Below are 27,252 nucleotides of genomic sequence, written 5' to 3'. Positions count from 1 at the left end.
TTGACAATATATGAAGCAAATTCACAATCAGGGGGTCTCTATTAGAATAATCATGGATTCCAACGGTGAGATTACATCACGACTCTCCTTAAAACAACAAACATAAGAATCCCAAGACTACCTGGAGAGATAGAAAGAAGGGAGATTCTTGGAGGCCTGTGGCAAGGACCTGACAAGATCTTGGATCAATACGTATCATTTGTTTTTGTTAATTTCCATGGTGGGTGGAGAGGAGGGTGACAGAGGAATGAAGTTCAATTTCAGAAAGACAATAAATAAAAAACAATACCAGAGGGCAATTCATCTGAAAAATAAAGATACTTCACCGAATTTGTGCAAAAAAAAATGAACTTCCTATTAAAAGTATTAATTATTTATGAGAGCCAAAGTTGAGAATTATTTCTCACAAAGAAGCAAAAAAAATGCTATATAATTTTCAAAAAAAGTTGTAACTTCTTTTTAAAAATTTTTTATTTGTTCTTTTAAGATATACATGAGAGTAGAGTGCATTTGACATACATACCTGGTGTGTAACTTATTCTAATTAGGATCCCATTCTTGTGGTGGTACATGGTGTGGAGTTACACTGGTCCTGTATTCACATATAAATATAGGACAGTTATGCCCAGTTCATTCTATTGTCTATACTATTCCCATTCCTCCATTCCCTTCATTCCCCTTTGTCTGATCTAGTGAACTTCTGTCCTTCCCTCCTCCTCCCTTATTGTGATATGTCCTTATTGTGATATGTCCCATCCACATATCAGAGAGAACACTCAGCCTTTGAGTTTTGGGGACTGGCTTATTTCATTCAGTATGACAGTCTCCAGTTCCAACCATTTACTGGCAAATGTCATAATCTCATTCTTCTTTATGTCAGAGTAATATTCCATTGTGTATATTTACATTCTCTTTATCCATTCATCTGTTGAAGGGCACCTAGGTTGGTTCCATACCTCAGGTATTATGAATTGAGCTACTATACACATTGATGTGGCTGCATCACTGTAGCATGCTGATTTTAAGTCCTTAGTGTATAAACTGAGGAGTGGGATAGCTGGGTCAAATGGTGGTCCCATTCCAAGTTTTCTAAGGAATCACCATACTACTTTCCATCATGGTTGCACCAATTTGCATTCTCACCAGCAAAGTATGAATATACTTTTTCCCCAACATCCTTGTCAATACTTATTGTTACTTGTATTCTTGATAATTGCCATTCTGACTGGAGTGAGATGGAATCTTCGTGTAGTTTTAATTTGCATTTCTCTAATTGTTAGTGATGTTGAACATTTTTTTATATATTTTTTGACCATTCATATTTCTTCTTCTGTGAAGTGCCTGTTCACTTCCTTTGTCCATTTATTGATTGGGATATTTGATTTTTTGGTGTTAAGTTTTTTAGTTCTTTGTATATCCTGGAGATTAATGTTCTATCTGAGGTGCAGGTGGCAAAGATTTTCTCCCAGTCTGTAGGCTCTCTCTTCAAGTTCTTGATTATTTTCTTTGCTAAGAAGCTTTTTAGTTTGACACCATCTCATTGATTGAGTCTTGATTTTACTTATTGTGCTTTAGGAGTCTTATTGAGGAAGTCAGTTCTTAAGTTGACATCATGGAGAATTTGGCCTACTTTTTCTTCTAGTTGGCACAGGGTCTCTCGTATAATGCTTAGGTCTTTGATCCACTTTGAGTTCAGTTTTGTGCAGGGTGAGAGAAAGAGGCTGTATATCATTCTACTACATATGAATGTCCAGTTTTCCCAGCACCATTAGTTGAAGAGGCTATCTTTACTCCAGTGTATGTTTATGGAGTTTTTGTCTAGTATGAGATAACTATGCTTATGTGGGTATGTCTCTGTGTCTTCTATTTTGTATCATTGGTCTTCATGTCTGTTTTTGTGCCAATGCCATGCTGTTTTTATTATTATAGTTCTGTAGAATAATTTAATGTCTGGTATTGTGATGCCTCCTCCATCACTTTTCTTGCTAAGGATTGCTTTGGCTATTCTGGGCCTCATTTTTCCAAATTAATTCCATGACTGCTTTTTCTACTTTTATGAAGAACATCATTGGAATTTTAATAGGAATTGCATTAAACCTGTATAGCACTTTTGGTAGTTGGCCATTTTGACAACATTAATTCTTCCTATCCAAGAACATGGTGATAACGCTGGTTATCCAGTGAAAAGTTCTGCTTCCTCACACATTGAAGTATAACATTAGAGAAGCACACCAAGGCAAGCATATAAAGCAGGGTTTATTTAAAAAGGGGTAACATAGACTTCTCCTGGGAGGGAGAAGGGGGCCATAGCTGGTATCCTGGTATCCCAAGAAGTGAGGTGTTCTGCCCTTTATAAATCCTAGGCTTTCTTTATTCTGCTCTCTTCCCCTTATCTCTTTCCTTTCTTGCATACGTGACTAGGCCTAGGAAATGCTTTATAGGATGGCCAAAAAGTGGAAAATAGGTGGGCTGAAGGGGGAAGGGCAGGATGGTGCAGCCAAGGACACATTAACAACCTTATAGCTCCCTGTAGGGAGGGGCAATTCCCGGGACAGGTTACCTTGGCAACAGGTTGGATCAGGGGCAGGTTCTTGGTAAGGGTGGAGGAAGGGCTCTGAAGGAATTAACATTTCAATCCTTCAGGGGACAGTCTCCAACTTCCCAGACTCACTCAAAATTAGCCCTCCTTGATTGGACCTGACTTGATTTACCTATCTATGCTGACTGCCTAATTCTGGCTTCAATGGGAGATCTTTCCATCTTCTAAGGCCTTTTTCAATTTCTTTCTTTAGTATTCTGTATTTTTCATTATAGAGGTCTTTCATCTCTTTTGTTAGATTGATTCCCAAGTATTTTGTATTTTATCTTTTTTTTTTTTTTGAGGCTATTGTGAATGGGTTAGTTTTCTTGGTTTTTCTTTCTGCTGATTCATTGGTGTAAAGAAGTGCAATTTATTTATGGGTATTAATTTTATATCCTGCTATTTTGCTAAATTTGTTTATGAGTTCTAGAAGTTTTCTGGTGGAGTTTTTTGTGTCTTCCAAATATAGAATCATGTTGTCAGCAAATAGGGATAGTTTGAGCTCTTCTTTTCCTATAAGTATCCCTTTAATTTCTTTCTTTTGTCTAATTGCTCTGGCTAGGGATTCAAGAACTATGTTGAATAGAAGTTGTTCTGCCCTCTTCCCCTTATCTCTCTCCTTTCTGCATACATACGTGATGGCCTAGGAAATGCTTTATGGGATGGGCAAAAAGTGGAAAACAGGTGGGTTTTCCAGTTTTTAGAAGAAATGTTTTCAATTTTTCTCCATGTAGAATGATGTTGGCCTGGGGTTTAGCATATACCTTTACAATATTGAGGTGTGTTCTTACTATCCCTAGTTTTTCTAATGTTTTGAGCTTGCGTGGATGCTAAATTTTGTCAAATGCTTTTTCTTCATTTTGTGTTTTATCATGTGATTCCTGTATTTAAGTCTATTGATGTGATGAATTATGTTTATTGGATTCCATATGTTGAACTAACCTGTTGCAACCTGCTTTAACTCTATCACCCAGGTATTTCTGTACCACTTCAGATGTCCCTTCCTGAAGATGGCAAGAAAGAGTATTGAGATGAATGAATGGAGAGTTGAATTGGATGACATTGGAGATCACCTCCAACCCAGAGACTTGTCTTCTATGATTATTTAAGGGATTTACTAAAAAGTTTACTTTTTCTCTAATTATAGGTAACAAAATGCTCAGCAAAACAGAGATACTAGATCAAGAAAAGGAAAAGGAAAAAGAAAAAGAAAAGGAAAAAGAGAAAGAGAAAGAGAAGGAAAAGATTCCTTTCATTTTAGAAGGTTCTCTCAAGGTAATCTAAACAAAGATAAGCAACACTAATTAATCACCAATCCAAAATTATCCTGTGGTGGAGAGTTAGTGTGGAGTCATACAAAATGATCCCTGTTGCTAAACCCTCAAGAATAATTAAAATTTGAATGAAAGGATTGTCTCTCCTCCAGCAGAGGAGCCTGTCAGAGAATCTGTGTCACCTTTATTTTTGTATAATCACAATCCAGGGCAGTGCCTTGATTGTAGTCGGTATACTCCTTATTTTTTGTTGAAGGTGTTTGTTTTTTGTTTTAATATTTTTATTTTATTGATTCCCAAGTATTTTATCTTTTCTTTTTTTTTTTGAGGCTATTGTGGATGGGTTAGTTTTCCTGGTTTCTCTTTCAGCTGATTCATTGGTGTATAGGAATGCAGTTTATTTATGGGTATTAATTTTATATCCTGCTACTTTGCTAAATTTGTTTATGAGCTCTAAATTACTTATGTAATTTTTGATTACATAAGTCATATAGGCTTTTGCAATAATTCAAAAGTACCTTGACTTATATCATAAGCCCCTGAGATAAGGAAGTTTTGGTGTGTTCTATGCTCTGCAAGCTCATTTACATTAATATACTGAGGATTTTTGTTTGTTTATAGGTTAGGTTTGGTTTAGTTTGGGCTCTGTCCTTCTGGAGCTGTGGTATGTCACCCTCCTGGCATGGTAATATATTCACCAGCTCACAAGACCCCGATGCCCTGTGGTTTAGGGCTTTTCATGGAAGTTTTCTCAAATTTCAGCTTATCTCTTTTCCCTGAAGGTCAAAAGATGAGATGTGAACATTCTAAGCTTTTAACCAGGGTTTGATCTTTTTGGTGACCAGCTCCCACCCAGTCCTGAAATTATTCAAGAGTTCACCAAGAGTTGCCTCATTAGAATAAAAGATGCTCCTAACACTCCCAAAATACTCAGGGATGTAAAGCTTGACACCAAGATCCAGGATTGAAGAACTAATATCTGTTTCTTATTATATCATAATATCACATTTTCTGTTAAACTCAGCTTTCACATATCTGGGGGAAATGGCTTTATTTTGACCCTATTCATTAAATGTAGTTTTCATTTATAAAATTCTGGGCAACTTTTTTCTACAAGATATTGTTAACACTTTGAAGATATTGTTCCACATTTTCCTTGCTGACTTTGTGGCTCTTAATAAATTGATTTTGATTTAATTTGACATTCTTTTATAAACAGTGCATCTTTTCTCTCTAGCTGCTTTGAAAACACTTATGTTGGTATGCTGGCAAATGTTTAACAGTCACTCTCTAGAAAAACAAAAGTGTGCCTTTTTGTGAATATATAAGCTTATTGTACATGTTACTGTTGTGTTGTATATAAAGCACACAATTTACCAGTAATAAATCATTCCATATTCTATTGTAAATCCAGTATAGCCAGTTGATTCTTCTAGAACACTTTCATTGATTTTTCTTAAATTCTTGTATCCTTAGCTAGCCTATGGTTACAAATGACAAGCAAGTGTAATTCCAGTATGAATGTTGATTAATAGCTTCATTTAGGTTAACAAGACAAAAGTGAAATAACAAAGGGGCATATCTCACTCATTTGTTAATAACAGGATGCAAGCAACCTCTTGTGAATCAAGTAATAGTTTAGAATAATAGAAGACTATTTTCTCAAATTTTTTGTGCTTGTTATAGTATAATAGCTACAGGTACCACGTGCTTTTAAGTTTAATCTACATTCTCTCCATCATTTTCTTCAATATAGATAATCAATCAATCCTTAATTTGTAGCATTTGCTGATATCTATAGTGCAAATATCCACCACAGAGGCTACCAATATGGCTTCACTGAATGCTGAGCCCAATGGAGTAGCACACCACGTACAGTATAGTGTTTCATGATACAGACAGATGCCAGTGACATAAATGACCTTGAGAGCATAGATAATAGAGAAATGTAAAATTAAAAAAAAAAAAAAAAAATATATATATATATATATATATATATATATATATAATGAAGAGGTGAGTTTTGAGTATTTATGGCCTTTGCTCTTTTAAGTTAACTGTGCATTTCTATAATTTATTTTTTGATAATGGCTATGGTGAAACTGACTCATAAAGTTCCTAAAAATGTAACAGCAAAATCTTTCAAGTCAATATGAGCCAGGTTGAGCCCACCACTGTTATTTCCTGCTTTTGATTCACTGACCTTCCTGAATGTCGAGATGAATGTCTTTCATCTATTCTGAAGCCCCTCAGCTACTCTCTGTTCAGAGACTACCTCCTCCAAAGCTCTATTCCATTTCTAAGAGACTGGCACACTCAGCTTGCCATCTTTGATGCTCCCTTTCTTACTTTACTTTTGACACTTTTTGTTATTAATTTAAGCATACTAAAAACTTATATTCTCTTACAATTCTAGTGAGGGTAGTCTTTGTAGATACACTACACTTTCACAGCTTGTTTCTTCAGACTCATCAAACCCAAAGTGGCTTATTTCCTCATGTTTTGTGATTTTCATTTGTGATCTCATAATCGACTTTTTAAAAAATGAAGTGTAATGGCAATCTACACTTTGGCCACCAATCTGTGAGGACAGGCTCATGGACAGGAGTTCTCTAAGAAGACTCCCACCCCACCCCTGCTTAATCCTGGGGCCAAGGAGGCAGGCTAGAATTTCTCACAGTCTTCTAGTAATTCTTCTAGTTCACCCAGTGAAGGTGATATATACTTTTTAAATACCAGCTTTATCCAGAGATCTCTGATCTGATCTTCCAGGTTTTGTCTCTAGTCTCCAAGATCCATTAAAACCCAAGTTCTAGGCTGTTAGGGATGGGAAAATTTGTCTTCAGTTCTCACCTACCTCACTGAATGAGGGCTTGTTCTTGTCCTTCACTTTTCTGGCAGCCTCAATATGCCTTACAATGCTTTTTAAATTGTTGTATCAGTTGTTTTTTAAATATTGTGTGCCAGGAGAACATCGAGACTGCCATGTGGCAGATGAACCGTCTTTAGGACCTAAATGGAGGATTTGGTCTCATGTGGCAAAGAATAGGAGATAGGAAGACCAGCTAAGAGGCTACTGCAACAGTCCAGGCTAAAGATAGTACTGATCTGAAATAAGGAAATTATGACAGAGGATGAGAGAACAAGGTGACATGAAGAGAGAACTTTTACAGGATTTAGTATTACAGAAGTCAAGTGCAAATAGAAAATAGAATCAAGGATAACTTCAAGGTGTCTAGCTCAATGGTTTGATTGACTAGAGCCATGACTTACAAAATTGATGCTGAGTTTTCTCCAAAATGAACCCTAATATAACCCATATTTCATTTGTCTCAAAAATTCTGTTACATTTTTAAAAAATATATATTTTCAGGCATGGAAAGAAGAACAAGATCGATTAGCAGAAGAGGAGCGCTTAAAGGAAGAAAAGAAAGCAGAAAAGAAGAGTAAAGAAGCCGGTAAAAAGAAAGGCAAGGAAAAATTAGAGAAGGATGAAAGTAGTAAGTCTTTGAAGAAACAACCGTCTCTCAAGGACAAAGTTAAAGAAGAAAAAACAAGTGTCATAGAAGAACCAGAGGAGCCCATCCAGGAGCCAAAACCTGAGAGAGTTTACCTGGTAAAATCAATTTTCTCGATCTTTTTTTATTTTTATTTTTTCTGGCAGTCCTGGGGATTGAACCCAGGGACACTCTATCACTAAACCACACCCCCAGATCTTTTTATTTTATTTTATTTTCAATTTTGAGATGAGGTCTCACTAAATTGCCTAGGCTGGCCTTGAACTTGCAATCCTTCTGCCTCAGCCCCCTGAGTAGCTCGGATTGTAGGCACACACCACTAGTAAAATCAATTCTCTACAAAGTCTGTTTGGAGTATTTCTAATTGTTCTAGGGCAAGGTTTCTTTCATAACTATGAGCTTAAACCTGTATTTCACCTTCTTATATCTAGAACCTTCTTTGCAGCCGTCACCAAGATAGGAAGACCCTGGGGCTGCCAGTTTTTCTTGAGTATCATGAAGCTAGATTCATAAGGGCAGTAAAGATGGCAATCTGACACAGAGTGTCTATCTAGGTGTATGCAAATAAGCAACTAGGCTGAGGCCACATAAAGGCTGGCTTTGTCTCAGAGGAGAGGACTTGCTGAGCACATGCAGTCGCCTTTCTGCAGGCACCCACTGTTCTGGGTTGTAGGCTTTTACAAAACCTTCTCCTTGCTAACTCCCCTTCAAGTGGCTATTTATTCAGAAAACCTGGTGAGATAAAAAAGGTAAAAAAATGTAACAGCCTCTGTTATTTGTAGATTTTATACTAAACCAATTAGTCTCAGATTTTTAGCATGTATCAAAATCACCTGGAGCTTTAGTGACAACATTTAATTAAAAAGATCTTAGGCATCTGACCTTCTAAAGTGTTGAATGTTAATATTTCTCAGCAAATCAGTCCACTTTAAACAGAAAATTAACCAGGTTATGAGGACTAGATTTCTGCTCATATTGCACTGGCAAGAATAAAGTGATTTGACCAGGACTAGGTGATGATAATGCTCCAGTGGATACAGTTTAAAACCACAGGCTTCTTTTAATTCACCTGTCATTATAACACCACGCAAGTTTCTAAAGAGTATATGGACCCTGGCCTCTGAGTCTACAGAGTGACAAATATGTTGTTTAGCAGAAATTAAGCTTATGGAAACTTTAGTTGGCTAACACAGATAAGGTGTGTTGTCAATCAATTGCAATTCTACACTCAAACCGTGATGTTTTCTTTTCTAGTTTCATGGATACAATATGGGAGATATACCTGTCCAAATATCAGGGACAAACTACTATCTATATCCTTCTGATGGAGGACAGATTGAAGTAGAAAAGACAGTGTTTGAAAAAGGTACATTTTGAAAGCAGATGGTTACTGGCTTGAAAGATGTTAATTCATTTCAAACAATCATGGGCTTGCACCTCCGAGTGTGATGGGAGAAAGTGTTGACATATCTGTTGTAGTTCATGAGTGCACCGCATTCCACATTTTCAGATGTTACATTCTTCCATCATAATTGACTCTGCAAGGCATAGGCCAGCCAAGAATTTGGTTCAGATACATTGATATGACCATTCCTGCTTGTTAGAATATTAAAATACTTCCACATGATTAGTAAATAGCATATTAGTCACTTCGGTAAGCAAATAGGTGATTAATAATATTAATTACAGCACACTTTTTTTTCTCAGAAACCAAGCACATATTGTGAATTCACAGCATTTTTCTGGTCTGGGCTGTGGAACACAGAGCTTGGGGGTCTGGTGCTGATCCTTTAGCTCTTACTAAAATTTGCATATTCATACAATGCATAAAAATACCAGATGGTTCATAGTGAATACAATATTTTCATCCTAACCCTACCAATTTTGAGAGATGGCTCAATCAAAGTTGAAAAGAAAGGCTGGATTACAAAAGAAAAAAAAAAAAAAACAGAGAGATGAAGATAAATGAATCAAGAACACCAAGAGAGAATGGGTGGTTGGGAGAATTCTTGTAACTACTATAAAACAGCAACTATAACTAACACTCATAACTTTTGTAAGGTACAATACCATTTCATATTAATTACCTCATTTGATGGATCATAAAGTCCATTATAGGCATCCATTTTTTCGGCCAACTTAGTTTTTGTTCTCTAATTTGATATGAGAAGTGATCTCCTTTAGGCATCTTCTTACTGTGATGTCCCCAGGTGTTTCCACTCCCTGGTTGAACCTCTTGTCAAGGAGCTTCGTGTGGCATCCTAAATCTGTCCTGTGGTTCTTCCTTAGGCCCAACTTTTATCAAAGTGAAAGTGATAAAGGACAAGCACAATTTTATAATCCATTTAAAAGACCCGAAGGAAATTCAAAAAGAGCAAAAGCAAGAAGAGGATCATTTTTCAGAAGAGAAAGAAGAAAAAGATGAGGAACAAAGTTTGGGAACAAGTAAGCAGTGGCATCTTTGTAACAGTGCAAGTTTATCCTTGAGACCCCCTGATCGAAACACAGAGCATTACCAGATAATATCTAAGGTGTTTTGCCATTCTGTTTATATATATTTTCCCCTGATGTAATGTGTATATTCATTGTATATCGTGGGATGGCCAGCACCTCGCCAGGGAATTCTTTCCTGCTCAGAGGGTTAAGCCTCCTGCAAAATTAAAGTCTAGAATAATTAGTGAAGAACAAAAGTCAAAGAGTCAGAAAGTATAGTTTCAAAAGTTGGAGCCCCTGATAGGGGGCTGTTCACCCAGGAGCTAGAGCTAAACAATTAGAACCTGGTTTATTTAAGGGGGTACATCAAAGGCAGGGGATAAGCTTTCAAGGGTGGAGTCTTGCTTCGTGATGTATTGCAGTCAGCAGGTTGATGGGCATCTTGGCAGGTCACACACCTCAGAGGGCTGTGTGGCTAGTGGTTGTAGCAGGTCACTCCATCTCTGGTGCTGTGTGGAATAGGCTGAGCAGAACAGGGCTCACAATGTCTCTGGGCCATCAACCAGAGGAAATGTCCACTGGAAATTCCCAGACACCAGTTTATCCAATTTACTAGGCTGTGGTGTGCAGTGAAGTCCACAGATGGCTCTCAACAGTTGTATACACAGCCTGCCTACACTGGGCTTCTTATTAGGTTCCCCTGCCTTAGCAAAGCCAGCTCTTGATCCAGTCCTCCTGCAGCATCTACCCAGGCTGGCTACCTTGCCCATTCTGTCCTTAATTTTGGTTTGTGCACTTGCAGCAAGTGCAGCCTCTAGGACTCAGGTCCTCACTGATTGACTTCTACCGAGGTTGCCTTCTCTCCAGGATTCACTGGAAACAATGGAGTTGCTTTTTATGTTCTATCACTTAGTTCTCTCTAATACTACCAAATTTCCTAAGTTTCAAGGACAAGGGAAAAATCAAATTTAGTCATGAGAGTCATTATGTACTTGGAATGAGAGGTACAGGTGGATGTTCACTAACTAAACATCATGAAACTTCCTGGTTGCATCATTTAACATCTCCAGGCTCTCCCACCTGGGGAAATTAATCACTTCTTTTCCAAAGTAATGTGGATCATACCTGAAAAAGGAGATAAATTCATTATTAAAATGTTTTCAAGTCCAATTAGTGATGGTATCAGTTACTAAATCTTGCTTTTAAGTTTTCTTATAATGACATTTTCTAAACCCAAGATAAGAACACATTTTTAAAATTTTAAAAATTATTTTCCTTTGTCTTAGCTGATATAAAATATGTTGATGAGAGTTGTGTATAATTCTGCCACCACAGTGATAGCCACTGTTCATAATGTATTTCTCTCTTATTTTATCATCATGAGCATTTTCCTATTCACTGAATAGTCTTTGAAAACAAGATTCTTTAGTGATTTAATAATATTTCCTTGGTATACACATATAGTTTATTTAAGCATTTTCATGTTTTACATATCATCAGATTTCTATCAAAATAAATAAATATATTTGTACATGCATTCATATAAATTTAATCATTTTTTGCATACTTAAATAATATCCAATTTTTAGTTCTAATATTAAACATTCCATTCTGAGATTATCTTTTTGCACTTCAAAAAAAAAAAAAAGCTTTAATTCTTTTCTAGAGTCTTTGGCCCATATTTGACCCACAATCTGTTTTTATGTGGCCTATGAACTAAGAATAGTTTCTACATTTGTAAAGTGTTGTTACAAAAATGAATGTACAGAGCCAGGTGTGCTGGTACATGCCTGTAATCCCCGTAGCTCAGGAGGCTGAGGCAGGAGGATCTCAAATTCAAAGCCAGCCTCAGCAATTTAGTAAGACCGTAAGCAACTTAGTGAGACCCCCGTCTTGAAATTAAAAAAGAAAGAAAAGAAAGAAAAGGGCTGGGGATATGTCTCAGTGGTTAAGAGCCCCTGGGTTCAATCTTCAATACCCCTACCCCCACCCCCCCCAAAAAAGAACATACCAAAAAAGGAAAGAATGTGTGATAAAGACTCTGTGTAGCCCACAAAATCTAAAATATTTACTGTCTGGCCATTTTCAGAAAAAAATTTGTTGCTGTCTAATCTAGATGAAACTGTCCAACAGCAGACAGGGAGGAACATGGGGCGGGGCTGAAGAATAGTGGCAATTGCTCACCACTGCTTGCTTTCTTCTTTTCCATTTTATAAAGGTTTAGTTATTATTTGGGTTTTTTTAATTGATTGATTGATTGATTGACTGATTGTTTGGTCTTTTCCTCAGAAGGCACGCAGGAGCACCCCTCTCAATGCTTCTTTCTCCCTGGGCATCTCCAGTGATATCTTGGATGCTCACAGGGGTTCTCATTCTTCTCTCCTTATCATTCTGGGTTGCTCCTGTGCTGTCTTGTAACTAACTTCTGGATTAGAATTTGATAGTCCTTGTAACCTGAGAATCAAGCTCCTGCTTCAGGCAAGGGCAGTGTTCTTTGGTTTTTAATTTAATTGCTTTCTCCTTCCTTTGTTCCTGTTTTCCTTTCGTAATGCACGATTTGCAAAACTTTATCCTCTATGACACCTATGTCTTCTTCACGACTTCCTTCTGTTTGAATGGTTGTTGTTCTGGGCTCTCAGATACTCTTTTCACTCAATTTCCTAAGAAACTCAGTTGAATCTCAAAAATGACCATCCTCCCCTTCAACTCATCCACCAAACACTGAATGGTTTGATTGGGGCAGCATGTTTTAAATTCCAAAAAATGATTTTAAAAATATCGTCATGTGTTTAAAAAATTCAAATGTTTACTACTTCCATAATTTATATTTTACTGAGTATGTGTTCTGTTCATTTTTTTTAATGACCAATATTCCTGTCTCTTTCCCTTAGTTCTCCAAAATGGTTTGTTTTAAAGCACTTGTCCTCAGGTCTCTACCAATACATCTTATTAATACTACATGCAAATGCCTATTTCCCTGTACCCTGATTGACACTAAGCATGATCTTTTTAAAATATATATTTTTTTAAAGAACAGTTTTCAGTTCATAGCAAAATTGAGCAGAAATTACAGAGATTTCCCTGGATCAATAAAATTCTTATGGCTATGCCATTAATCAGTTTATATTCTCTTTTCATTTTAACCTAGAGTCCTTAAAACAAGAGTGTCCTGTTCTCATCCTCATAACCTTGTTTTCCTCTGACATCCTTAGTACAAGGTAGGGGCTATCCCAACTATTTTTAAGCTGACTGTGGGTAGAATAGTTAAGACCTCCATCCCCAGGCTTCCTGCTGTGTTTTGCTTACATTTCTTGAATAAAATGAAAATGTCCTTCATTTTATTTTGCCTTTTAGAAGTATCACGGAAAGAGAATATGGCTGTCAGCAAGTTCGGATCCTTTTCTGCCACCTTAGAAAATGGAATCTGCCTCTCAATAAGTTACTATGGATCAAGTGGAATGGCACCAGGTGAAATAAATATAACAGAAGGGATATGTGCCCCATGGTCAGGGATCCCTTCCCACCCTCAGATTGCACATTTGCCAATAAATCTGCTCTGATTTAATGCTTCCTCATAGTTTTGCTCAAGGTGGAGATATAGTTGTGTATGTGTGCATTATATACGTATATGTGTAGGTATACATAAGTATATGCGTACATATATAATCTTTCATCTATAGCAAATAACAATGTTTGGGCTTTTAAATACCATTTATTGTGTGTATAATCTTTCATATAATCATGAATATACATGTAAGATTATACGTACACACACACACACACACACACACATTCACATATTCCAATTATCTTTGTTAACTAGCCCATGAAAATACTTCTATTAGTTGGTGCCAAAAAAAGCATGATTTCCCAAGGAATCCTCTTGGTTTCTACAGAATAATATTTTTTATGAATCCTGTGCTGTGGAGCTGCTCAGTGTGTTTCAGGACATTAGTCTTAAAGGAGTCATTCATTGGACATCTTGAAGGATTTCTCTTCCCTACTTTCAATAAACAAATTCTCCAACTGGAAACTATTTCCTTTCAAACCACAAAATGGCATGTCATTTTACAAGAACCAATTAGGAAATCTGTGGGTTTTCATGCATTTTAAAGGGATCTAACCGCAACATATTTTTTAAAAAGCATTACAGAATCAAGAGCTAATTCCTATTTTATATAGCCTTAAAACTATGTGTTAGGACAGATAGCCATGCACCTTACTATGTAGTTATTTTTCTGTAGGGACAACATTCCCAGGGATCATTCTAATCTTGTTTGTTGATGGAATTTGAAATGTCTCTAATGCCATGACCAGGAGATGTCTAAAAGCAGCTAGGAATGTGGATCTGGAACTGGGAATGAAGGTTATGCTTTGAGATAGAAATTCTGGAGTCAATATCATGTAGACGGCACTTGGAGCCCCAGTGGTGAATAAAATCATACATATTTAATATATATAATGAAAGCTGTCATCACCGGCTGCGTATCACAATCACATGTAATGCTTCACAAATAGAATTACTTGGGCCTAATTTTCTGAGTGTGGTTCAGTAGGTCAAGTAGGGTCTTAGCATCTTTTTTAAAAATTTCATAAGTAATTAATTATTATGAGCTGCCAGAGTTGAGAACATAATAAATCTTAGGACCTAAAAACATTTAAAGGGTTGACAAAAAGGAAGAGTCAGTAAAGAAGACTGAGGAAAAATTGACAAAGAAGTGCAAGATCTAGGGAGTGGTGTCCTGGAACCTAGAAAAGAACAGAGTTCAGGATGAAACGAATGCTCTGGAGCTCCACACAGGATTCTTCAGCAGTTCTCATTTCAGGATTACAACAGTCTCTTTTTTAAAAAATTTATTTACTTTTAATTTTAGGTGGACACAATATCTGTATTTTATCTTTATGGGGCGCTGAGGATGGAACTCAGTGCCCCATGCATGCTAGGCGAGCACTCTACCACTGAGCCACAACCCCAGCCCCCTAACAACAATCTCTTAAAACACAGAAAAAATAGATCTAGTGCAAGAAAACTTCATTTATCGTCTCAGCCAGAAATAATCCATTTCTTTTCTGGATTCCCTTGTTTGTACCATTTATTATATTCCTATTTAATATGTCCTTATATTCTGCTATTTGAGTTCAGATCTGTTATGGTTTGGATCTAGCAACGTCCCCCAAAAGCCCATATGTCAGGCAATGCAACAACGTTCAGAGGTGAAATGATTAGATTATGAGAGCTGCAATCTCATCGTTGAATTAATCCACTTGGTGGATTGATAATTCAAGTGAGCCACTGGATGGTAACTGTAGGCAGGTGGGGCGTGGCTGGGAGAAGTAGCTCATGGGGGCATCACCTGGACTATATCTACACCTGGCCTATTCCTCTCTTTTTCTGTCTGCTTCCTGGCTGCTATGACCTGACCAGCTTCCCTCAGTCATGCCCTTCCGCCATGATGTTCTGCCTCACCTCAGGCCCAGAGCAATGGGGTCAGCCAGACATGGACTCAGCCTCTGAAACCATGAGCTCCAAGTTTTTCCTCTTTTATGTTGTCCTTTTCAGTTATTTTGGTCACAGTGACAAAAAGCTGACTAACAAGAACTTAGTGTGCTTCATTTATCAAATAAATGAATGAAAGTGTAGTGCTGTATCATTAAAGAGTTTATGCTGTAGATGTGAGAGCAAGAAATAATGGCTCAATCAAGCATACTAAAGCATAAAATCTTTCTAATTTTCTAACTATAATCCTGATTTTTAAGTGAATATCACCCCTATGAAATACATACAACTAAAAAGGCAAAAATTGCTGCCAACTTGTGTAAAATTTTTAGATGTGTTAAAATTTAACAAGCATATCAAATATGAATGTTCAATTATTTTGGGTTTTTTTTTTTTTTTTTTTTTTTTTTTTTTTTTGCTTTTCCTGTTTATAGAAGAAAAGGATCCCAATTTGGATATAATGTTGAATATCCCTTCAGCACTCACTACAACGGTGATTCCTGTTACAATAAACATTCCTCAGGGTAAAGTAAAAGGGAAAGCAAAAACCAAGGAAAAAGTCAGAGAATCCATTAAGGAGGAAGAGCACCCAAAAGAAGAAGAGAAAAAGGTAAATGAATCTTGGCACAGATTCCCAAATTGTTTCGGCCTCAATGTTAACTTTTTTAAAACCCTTACTTCTGTCAGTGGTGTTATCATAGTGTGTTATGGTTTGCGTAGGAGGTGTCCCCCAAAAGCTCATGTCTGAGACATTGCAAGAATTTCCAGAGGTGAACTGATTACATTGAGAGGTGTGACCTAACCCATGGATTAATCCATCAATACAGATTCACTGGGTAGTAACTGTGAGCAGGTTGTGTGTGCCTGGAGGAGGTGGGCATGCCTCTGGGGTTTATATTTTGTCTCTGATGAGCAAAGCTGTCTCTGCTTCCTGGTTGACATGTCCTGAACTGCTTTCCTATGCCATGTTCTTTCACTTATGATGTTCTGCCTCACCTTGGGCCCAAAGCTGTAGAGTCAGCCATGGACGGACAGAGACCTCTGATACCATGAGCCAAAATAAACTTTTTTCCCGCTACATTGTGCTTGTCAGGTCTTCTGGTCACAGCAATTAAAAAGATGACTAAAACATAGTATGTATACTTTTTATTGGAGAGACACATTGTTATTCCTCATAGTTTCAACTAGAAGAATTTGCCACAAAAGTTGGGACGGGTAGCCATTCACCTTACTAGTAGTCTCACTTTAGGAGACATTCTCCTACAAAAACTGACTCGGATTCTTAATTCTGAGCTCTGAACAACTTAACTCAGTCTTTTCCTCACTGTGGTCTTTGCTTTTGTTAGATAAATTCCTTCTGTTTCCTACATATATTACTTTATATAGCTCTTTGGAGATAAATAACAATCAGAAGACACAGATCTGTAACTAAGCAACAGAAACAATTCCATTTGTTAGACTTGGACTTAGACACTGGTGTGCTGAGAATTCATCCAGACTAAGGGACAGCCCATTGCTGGTTAAAGGGTAGCCGACCTTCCAACCCCAGCCCTTCATCATAGGACACACATGCACGCACACACACACACACAAACACACACACACACACACGCACACACACATAAACACACACATAGGCTTTAATTTTAAACATTTTGCTAATGGAATACAGACCAAAATTCTCTCAAAAGAGAGTCATAAAAGAGGGACAACAAGAAAACTACTTAATTCTTTATATTTACCACTAAAAATACAAAAAATCAACTTATTAGAAGGAAAAAAAGTGTGAAAAATGCTCAAGATCTAGATATCATAGTCTGACCCTTTAAAATTTTTAAGGTTTAAATGTTAATTTGCCTTTGCACCATTTTTACATAGCTATACCAAATGTGTTTTCTCATTCCAGGTGACTTGACCTTTTTTTTAAATAAAGAGCTCAATTTTTGAACAGAATAACCACAGATAATTCATTCAAAATTAATTTAATCCAAAGAAACTTGGTAGCACACATATCTGTTCACTCATTATTTATAAAAATTGATGATAATGGAAGGGTTAGAGAAGATCATTACTGAGTTTGTGAGTGATGATAAATTTGACATGGCAGGTCTGTGTTTTGCCATTCATTCTACAGAATTTCATAAGCCTTTTTCCTCTTAATTTTGCTTTCAGTTTTTAATTAATTTTTAGGTAATCATGCATATTTTTTCCTTTATTAGAAACAAAGAGAAAAATCTAAATGATCTACAATAGAAAACTATTTAGAAAAGATGGATCCAGCAATTAGATAGTATTTAGAGAACCAACTGAAAAGCTGAAATGATTATCATTAGGAGTTGTACATTTACTCAAGCAAGAATTCAGACATTCTGCCCAAGAATCTATCAGAATTTTAAAGGGCATATACCCAAACTCTCATTAACTTATAAATCACTTTTTATTATCTTTTTTTTTCCTTGTAGTGTTTTCACTTGCTACAAAAGCAATGCATGTTCATTATAAAAAGATAAATGCAAACACTGTATTAGCATAATAACTTTAGCACCTAATTATAAAAATCACACTAAAAAATACAGAAGGTATGCTGGTTCCTGCACATTCCACCTGTCTTTGTCTTTTTGAGCTGCTATTATAAAATATGTTAGACTGAGTTATTTTACAAATAATAGAAATTTATTGCTTGAGATCTAGAGGCTGAGAAATCCAAGACCAAGGTGGGGCAGACTTGATGTCCCATAGATGGCACCTTCTATGTGTCCTCACTTGGCAGAAAGGGTGAGGGGTACTCTGTTCACCCTCTTTTATAAGGATACTAATCCCAGTCTGAAGGCAGAACCCTGAAGGCTTTATTTCCCAAAAGGCCTGTCTCCATGGTGGGCCTGCACTTTGAGTATTACATTCCAACATGTAAATTTTGAAGGGACACCAGCATTCAGACCATAGCATTCCCCTTACACCTTGTACATCCAAGTGGAGGCATTATTCAAGGCCTTTTTCTAGCCCCATTTCCTCCATGAATCCTGTATTAGCTTTTCATCACTGTCACAGAATATCTGGGGGGAAAATAAACTTAAAGGAGGAAACATTTATTTTGGCTCACAGTTTCAAGAGTTTTCAATTGGTCAATGCTTTGGATCTGACATGAAGCAGAACATCAGGGGAAAATGACATGGAATAAGAAAGCTTCTCAGCTCATGGCAGCCCTGAAGCAGTGGGGAATAGGACAGGGACAAGACAAATCCTTCCAGGGTATACCCTCATTGACCTACTTCCTCCAACCAGGCCTCACCTCCTACAGTTTTCACCACCTCCCAATAGTCCATTCAGTTATGAACCTATCAACAGACCAATCAATTGATGATATCAAAGGACTCCTGATCCAATCACTCCTTGAAAACCCCACATCTGAATATCGCTGCATGGGGTACCAAGCCTTGAACACATGAGCTGTTCAGAGACATTCCAGGTCCAACTCATAACAAATCCTTTCCCGATTATTTTCATTAACTTTAATATCTCCCTTTCCCGAGGAAAGACATGCCAGCCATTTGGTACCATCATATCATTTTCTCATCTGTCTATTTGCCATTCTACAAGAAGAACATAAACTTCACCTTGGCAATGACTCAGTATCCTTTCAAGATCTATTGCAGGGTCTAGGTAGCTGTTCACAAGTTATGTCATAAGCACTCACCAAGACCTTTCTTAATCAAAACAAGTAATAGCTCATTTAAAGAATGACAGGCAATTATTTACATGCAAAATTATTTGCAGGAAGAAGTAGAACCAGAACCTGTTGTACAAGAGACTCCTTATGTTCCTGTCTTCCAAAACCTAAATGTGTCTTGTCCCAGTGGGCTCCTACTGACCTTCATTGGGCAAGAGACTACAGGTAAGTGCTAGCTGGGGTGGGGCACGGAGGCAGGGAGCCAGCATCTTATAGAAAACATATTAGCATTTAAAAGTGTCTATTTTACTATCACTACCTTTTGTTGCAAATGAGCAATAGATTAATATTTTTAAATAATGAGAATAATAATGATGATCATTTTCAAACATTTACTATGACTGAATTCTGCCTGAGTATTTGAAATATATATGGAAAAATACAAATATTATGATCTAGGTACTAATAACTCCATTTTACAAAATAAAGGCATTGAGGATTTAGGAGGATCCGTAACTTGCCCAATTTCTAGGTGGCAAAGCCAGTGCTCCTAACAGCTCCTAGGAGGACCTGATTTTATGCCTCCCCAGAGGGCCATAGGTACAGCACATTGTAGTTCACCAAAACAAAGGACAGTGAACACAAAGTAGATTGAGATGGGTGCACATTAAATCAATGAAGAAAACCAGGCTTGATTCCCAAGTATCAGAATATAATTTATATATTCTGTTATTTCTGTTGGTTCTATACATGGCTTCTCACCTATTCAGATGAGCAACTAAGTACAAGTAGGATTTCTTTAATTAACCTGATGGGGTAACACACTGGCAATTGATTTTGAATATAATTTAAATGGAGAACCACTGCTGTAGAAGTAGGAGATTCAGCAAAGGCTGCACCAAACTAGGACTTGAGTTCCAAAGCTGGCCCTGGCATGAACTCACTACATGATTATTTAAATCACTTACTGTCTCTGAACCATGTTTCTTCATCTGATAAACATTAGATTATACCAATGCTTATTTATTTTTTCACAGCCACACATTCTCTTTAATTTTAATTCCTTTTGGTACAACACATTTGCAAAGTATATCTATCAAAGAAAAACATCAACTTATTTTTTTTAAATGTAATGTTTTATTTGTTTCACCAACCAAAAATATATTTAGTTATACGTAGTTAATCTAATTTGTCTTAATTTTGCTTTTCATTAGGCCTTCTGAGTTATTAAAAATAGACCATGTAACCCTGATCTATTTCTAAGAATCCCTCGTGGTGCAGATTTTCCAAGATGGGACCCACTGGGCTCAGTGGGTCTTCCACAGTCTGAGATATAATAAGTATACTGGGAAGGATATCATTTCTAAGTTCCAGGGTGTGTTTCTTTGCTTGATCCTATTATAAAATCCCAGCTTTATGCCTGTCACATCTGTCTTTTGTATTACTTTTAGTATTTACCCTGTTTGCTCAGCTTCATGTCAAGATAGAGCATGTGGTTATTAACTCTGCCTGGAACATGCCATCTTTTAAAAAATCTTCCATGTATCATGAACATCCTATTTCAAGTATGAACATATCTCTAACATAAATACCAAAGTAGCAATATCTTTAAGGTCAGGCTTTGAATATCAGAAGGAAAAGCCTAGGTTTGAGTTCTCTCCTGGGTGATTTTGGAATTCAGTGAGAAATTATTTCCAAAGTCAAATAGGGTGTTGAATGTTAGTAGAGTTTGTTGTTGTTGTTATTGTTGTTTTGTGGTAGTGGTGGTTGTTTCTACTGTATAAGAAATTATTCAACTGAGTACAGAGCTGCTCTGGAAGCTGAGGCAGGAGGATCACAAGTTCAAAGTCAGCCTCAGCAACTTAGCAAGGCCCTAAGCAACTTAGCAAGACCCTGTCTCAAAATCAAAAATAAGAAGGAGTAGGAATGTGGCTCAGTGGTTAAACACCCCTGGGTTTAATCCCTCATGCCCCCCCCCCCAAAAAAAAAAAAACTTATAACCTCTCCAAGCTCTATTTCTTTACTTGAAAACTCTGAGAAATGAAAGTGTCTAAAAGGTTGCTGAGGTGGACTGAATAAGACACAAATACCAAGCACCTGGCATATATAAATATGAATTAATATTTTATTTTATCACTATTACTACTTCTATAATTTGAGGGATGTCATAAAGGGCCCTCATTGTGAAATAATTCCCCACTATCCTGATAGAGTTCTTAAAATCTCATCACTACATCTTAACTCCTGCAGTAAACCATATTATAAATTTAAAGGAAATTATTAAATTAGCAAAAGCAGAAAAGGCACTATATGCCAGAATTTCTCCATAGTAGCCCCAGGGATTGAATCCAGGGACACTTAACCACTGAGTCACATCCCCAGCCCTTTTTATTTTCTATTTTGAGACAGTTCTCACTAAATTGCTTAGGACCTTAGTAAGTTGCTGAGGTCTTTGAACTTTGCCTCAGCCTCCAGAGCCAGTGGGGTTACAGGTGTGCACCACTGTGCCCAGCTAGTACTTTCTTTTTGAAAAAGCATATTAGGTGCTTTCCTCCTTATTAGCCAACAGCAGAACACTGAGAGGAACCTGGGTCTGGTGAAAGGTGAGGGGATTGTGTTAAATTTGAAAGATGATGGGTGACTTGGGAAGGACATGAGTGAGGGACTTCCCTGGGCTTCTGAGCAACCAGGCAACACCATGGTAGCAGTGTGTACCCACTGTGTATTTACTCAAAGGAGAAAGAAAAGCACCAAAAGAGAGAAAATGAAAACGCCCAATATAGCAAAACTCTCCTTCCTTCATAATTTTGCCCTGAGATGTTCTGGGCTTCCTTACAGAGAATGGCTTATTCACAGAGAAGGTACCTATCACGCATTTACAGATGACCTTATTCACTACAATTAAGTGCAACAAGGTCACTGAGGAACCAGTTCTCTGGGCCATCTGTCACGAAATGGAAACTGCACTATTATTCAGATGCAGACAAAAGAATGAAAACAGTTAAGTAAGAAAATAACTCCTAGCCTCCCAGCATTGCCCAGTTTGCAGAGTAGCTTTTAATCTTTTTATTTTTCTTTCTTTTTGTTTTTTAAAGATCAGCATGTTGTAGCTGAGGAGCCCACCTGGAACATCATGATCCGTCAGAGTTACCCAGAGAAGTTGAAGCACTCTCAGTTCTACAGGACAGTGATGCCACCTGTGGACCAGGAGGTATCAAGAGTTATCACCAGTCAAGGCACGGTTGTCAAGTATATGTTGGATGGATCCACACAGGTAAAAGAATATATTGTACAAACTATTCTACTGCAAAGTCAAAGACTACAAGTAAGGAAAAGTACTCTAGCAGGGAAGAGAACAAATAGAATAGAATGACACCTTAAAACAAGAAATAAATAGTAGATTAGTTCAAGGAAGAAAACACCATCTAGACAAAACAATCGACAAGTACACTTGCCATTTCTGTGCATGATCTAAGATTGCAGACTGAACATAGTGTGTACCTCCTTTCCCTCTCAAGTCAACTGAAAGTAATGGAAAAATGCTTTTAGGTAATAAATCCATGAAAGTATTAAAGAATAACAAAATGTATCACCATTAGATCAGAATATTTGGAAAATTCCTAGAAAATGCAAGTCAGATCAGATCAGATTGATGGAGAAACAAGAACCAAGTTTAAAGCATGTACGAGAGAAAAACTGTAAAAATCAACATGAGAGTTCGAGCATATATTCTACCTCTGGATTCAGAAAATCAGGGCAGTTCTGCAGGTTACCAGTCAAGGCACTTATTACTATCTGGAGGTTGGGAACATGAGACTAAGAAGCCATGATCCCTGTCCCGCCCTACCACAGTGATCACAAGGGTGGAGTTCCTGAAAACAAACATTACCCCACCAAGAATTGACAAGTGATTTCCAATGAGAACTGAGACCGTATACCTAGGAATTATCAACCTGGAGGGAAACCAACCTCATGAAAATAAAGCATAAATTTCAATAATTTATAAAATCACCCAAATATAAGAATAAATACTTAAACAACAAAAATTAATTAACATAGGCAGAGACTTGAGAGAATAATAATTTCTCAACAAAATAGCAACTTAAAAATCCTACGGGGATAAAAAGAGTGCTTATAAATGAAAAATAATTGTGAAAGATCAAGGAGTAAGGGGTGGGTTATGAGGAAGATTGGGAAAAAAAGATGTGGAAAAGGGATATATGTAGTAGAATTTCTAGAAGAAAAAAATAGAATAAAGGGGGGAAATAATGAAAAAAAAAACAACATTAGAAATTTCCCCAACACTTAAAAAAATACTTCAGTTTACATAGATCCACCAAGTGCCAATCAGGACTGACACTAATCAATCTTTAAAAGATCATAAATATGTCATCATGCAATTTTAAGACTGCACAGAAAGAAAAGCTTTAAAACCTCCTGAAGGGAACCAGTTACCTATTAAAAAAAATAAGAACCTGATACACATTTGATTTTCTTGTCATATTCATTGGGAGGCTATCCATACTGATACTGATAGAAAGATGTATCTGTAGTACCCTAGAAATATCATACATACTAAGTAGATATTAGTAAAAACTACACATGTAAGTACATATATATCTTTAAATATACTCACTTGAAAATTTGAGATGTATAGGGAAAGAGTGAAGAATAGGGCAAAAAAACCTAAATCAACAAAAAATGGAAAGTGAAAAGAAACCAACCGGAAGGTAAATGGAAAATAGAAAATCCTATTATCATGCTGATTATTAAGCTGTTATCTTGGAGCTCTAAACCTACCGTTTTGTAACATTCTTTGTGATGCTGAGTCTGGAGGCGTATCATCAGCCTTTCTTCTTTGGATTATTTTGAACCTATTTCAGTTGGACACAGAGTGTTTATTGCTAACTAACCTCTTTTTTGCTTCTGAGAATGCTGAGCACTCTCGTTCTCCCTTCAGATCCTCTTTGCAGATGGCACAGTGTGCAGTAGTCCTGATTCAGGTCGTGTTTATTCTTCTCCTGAAATGCCTACCAGCCTTCATAATGGAGAGTTGAGGGAATCACCTTCTCAACAAAAATCAGAAATACCTCCCTTTGAGATTGCCATCACAAAGAAAGGTGACAATAAAAGCTTCTCAATTGATACTGGTTTTAATATAGTCTGAAGATGTTTAATAAGTGTTCAATATCATTAGCATAATAATTCTTACCTTTGCTATGAATATATTCACATATATACATATACATACAGTTAATTTTTATTGTAATAGCAGAATTATATATAGTTTCATGAACTGCTCTTTTCTCTTAATAATAAAAAATGAACTTTTTCCTATGCCATTATATACTCATACACAACATTAGCGATACCACCTGGGCTGCTACTTAAGGGTTGATTGAGAAGGTCAGGGGTGTCAAAATTCTGGTTTGCTCTTTGCCTTTCCTCATCATCACAAGATGGCACAGCAGTTCCAGCATAAAGTCCTCATATGGCAACTTCCAGGTAGAAGAGAGAGTGAATACATGCACTCCCTTCATAATGTCTCTCTTCATTATAGAGGAAAATATTTCCAGACCACCTGATGCCCAGTAGACCTCCTCTTGCATTTCATTGACTAGACCTAGCTGTGGATCTAGAGCGAGAAAAAAAGTGTCTGACATTTTTTGCCCTTGTGTCAGGAGAAGAGCATGACTAAAATGGGGGAAAAGAAGGTAGATAACTGTTGAGTAAGCCACCAAGTCTGACATAATTGAAATCACAAGATAGCTGTCCTGACAAGTATTCCTCATGTATGTGCCTACCACAAGGATAATAGGGAAATATCTACTTCCTCATATCCTTGCAATGATAGATATTATCATCATTTTAACCTCACTCAACCTTACTAATAATCAATGTATTTAATCATTATGCTAATCTGCATTTATTTGATTACCAGTAAGGTTAAACATTTAGAGATGCTTGTTGGGTTTTCATTTATTTTGTGACTTTTCACAAATATTTAGTATTTTAATTATTTTTTAGGTCTAAGTATTACCTAATTTCTATTATAGCTCTTCCTTTGACTTTCAACTTATTTAAACTTCTTCCAACCTTTCCAAATCTGTTTCTAGTTTGCTTTTATAATTGATTTTATTTTTTTAAATTTAGTTATTTATTTTAACTAGGGATATTTGAGAGCAGAATGTATTCTGATTCATTGTACACAATCACAGCATAACTTTACATTTGTATGGTTGTACACGATGTAGCATTGCACCATATATATATATAATTGATTTTAAACTAATTGTTTTAAAGGTATTGAAATGTAATTTAAAGCCTCATATACAGTCAAGGTTTTAAAAAATTCTGTGCTTGAAAATAACAAGTATCCTATAGTTATTACAGTGTTCTCTATATTTATTAGATAAAACTTGTTAGTTGCGTTGTCCAGATCTGTATCTGATTTCAGTAAACTTGTCTGTAAAGAACAAGATAGTAAATATTTTAGACTTTGTGAGCCATATGGTCACTGTCATAATTACTTCACTTTGCCATTGGAGCATAATCATAGCCCTGGATAATACATTATTAAATAAGCCTTGGCTCAGCTCTGTTCCAATAAAAGTATGGTCACTAAAACTTGAAGTTCATATAATTTTCAAGTGTCATAAAATGTTATCCTTTTAATTTTTTTTATCTATTTAGAAATTTCTTTAAAAATAATCACCTCATAAACTATACAAAACAGACATCAGGTCTTATTTGTCCCACAGGTCAAAATTTTCCTGTATCTTTACATATTTTTAAATTTACTATATCAATTTATTCAGCAAAATTATGTTTAAAGTTCCTGGAAGGATAGAATAATCTCTTCCAAGCTGTACTCCTTATAATTTAATCTTTATTTCTTTACTTGAAAAATAAATTTGTCTTTTTTAATGACTGTCAGATTTTCCTTCACATGTTTTGAAGATATAATTTTAGATATTTACAACTTTAGAATTGCTATACATTCTTGGTAAATTTAATCTTTCATCATTTTGCAATGCTTTTTATCCTAGGACTCGTTCTTCCCTCTAATGTTCACAGTGCTTAGATTATCATAGTATTGTGGGATTCTCATGCAAAGAGACAGGGCAGTGGAACATTCAGCAAGAAACAGTGTTTTATTGGTGCCCATTTTATTGGTCTGGTACTGGCCGAACAGATTCGGTATCCAAAGGCTTAGCCCAAAGCACAGCAGGGCCTTGTCTTATATAACTCTTTATAATAGTTACTCTGCCCTTGATAGCTTTTTGTCTCCCATATAAGATAATACACATTCTGATTGGGCATTCTGTTTTTATAGTATAGAGTGGCAACCATGTTATAACAGAGTTGTGGAATGTGCACATTGATACTGTGGGTCTGTTGATTTGACAGATCCACAGGGCAAAGGAGAGATACCATGTTATCCCTCCTTTGTTCTGAGAAACAAAGGAATAGTCATTGCAAGAAAGCACAGCAGCTTCAGACCTCACCAGCTGTTGTTTAATACTTTACCAATATAACTTTTTCCACACTTACATTTTACTTCCTGTGGCTTATGTTTCAATGCGTCTCTTAGGAGCAGCATGTAACTAGCTATTTAAAAATTAAATTGGAATTTTTTTTGTCTTTAGAGATTTTAGCCCATTTACTGTATAACTGATATTTTCTGAAATGTCTTTACTTTTTCATCATTCTTGAAAGAAAATCCACTGTATGTAGAGTTCTAAATAAACAGCTATTTTCCCCTAGTACATTCAGAGTAATCTTCCACACTCCTTGCTTCTGATGTTGCTGATTTAAGAGTTGACTGTCAGTCTAATTGTTGTTGCTTTAAAGAAAATCTGCCTTTGAAATATTAGGCTTTTATTACAATTTCAATATGATCTGGCTAAGTGTGAATTTCTATTCATTTATGAGGAAGTGCGGTGCCTTGGGCTTCTTGAATCTGTAGATGAGCATCTTTCATTAATTCTGCAAATTTCTTCATAACTATCCATTCAAATATTGTTTTTGATAATTTCTTTCTTATATTTTTCTGTAATTTCTATCAAACATATGTTAAAAGCCTTTTTATGTCTTTCATGACTTCTGTTGCTTTGGCCCTCTCAGCTTCATTCTGAATAATTGTTTTAGATCTCTTTCAGCTCTCTTTGAAACTGTTCTATCTCCTGGAAAACATGCATGTTAATTTTTTTAAACTTCAGCTATTACATTTTTTTGACATGACTTCTCTTTTGGAGAATATAGGCCTTTAGGTCTCAGAG

General features: G+C 36.4%; 1 protein-coding gene across 1 annotated transcript in view; it reads left to right on the top strand.

The window, feature by feature from the left end:
* The window catches only part of Spag17 (sperm associated antigen 17), a 212,384-nt gene that overhangs the window by 123,957 nt on the left and 61,175 nt on the right, over positions 1–27,252 (top strand). Inside the window, exons 20-29 of the mRNA XM_027940326.2 lie at positions 3,729–3,856; positions 7,229–7,471; positions 8,628–8,739; positions 9,663–9,818; positions 13,161–13,274; positions 15,738–15,913; positions 16,024–16,026; positions 19,078–19,195; positions 22,066–22,244; positions 23,931–24,090. Coding sequence (XP_027796127.2) covers positions 3,729–3,856; positions 7,229–7,471; positions 8,628–8,739; positions 9,663–9,818; positions 13,161–13,274; positions 15,738–15,913; positions 16,024–16,026; positions 19,078–19,195; positions 22,066–22,244; positions 23,931–24,090 — 1,389 coding nt within the window. The remainder of the gene's footprint in view (positions 1–3,728; positions 3,857–7,228; positions 7,472–8,627; positions 8,740–9,662; positions 9,819–13,160; positions 13,275–15,737; positions 15,914–16,023; positions 16,027–19,077; positions 19,196–22,065; positions 22,245–23,930; positions 24,091–27,252) is intronic.

This window comes from Marmota flaviventris, chromosome 10 (assembly GCF_047511675.1).
Source record: "Marmota flaviventris isolate mMarFla1 chromosome 10, mMarFla1.hap1, whole genome shotgun sequence".
Lineage (NCBI taxonomy): Eukaryota > Metazoa > Chordata > Mammalia > Rodentia > Sciuridae > Marmota > Marmota flaviventris.
This window is presented reverse-complemented; position numbering and strand designations above follow the sequence as displayed.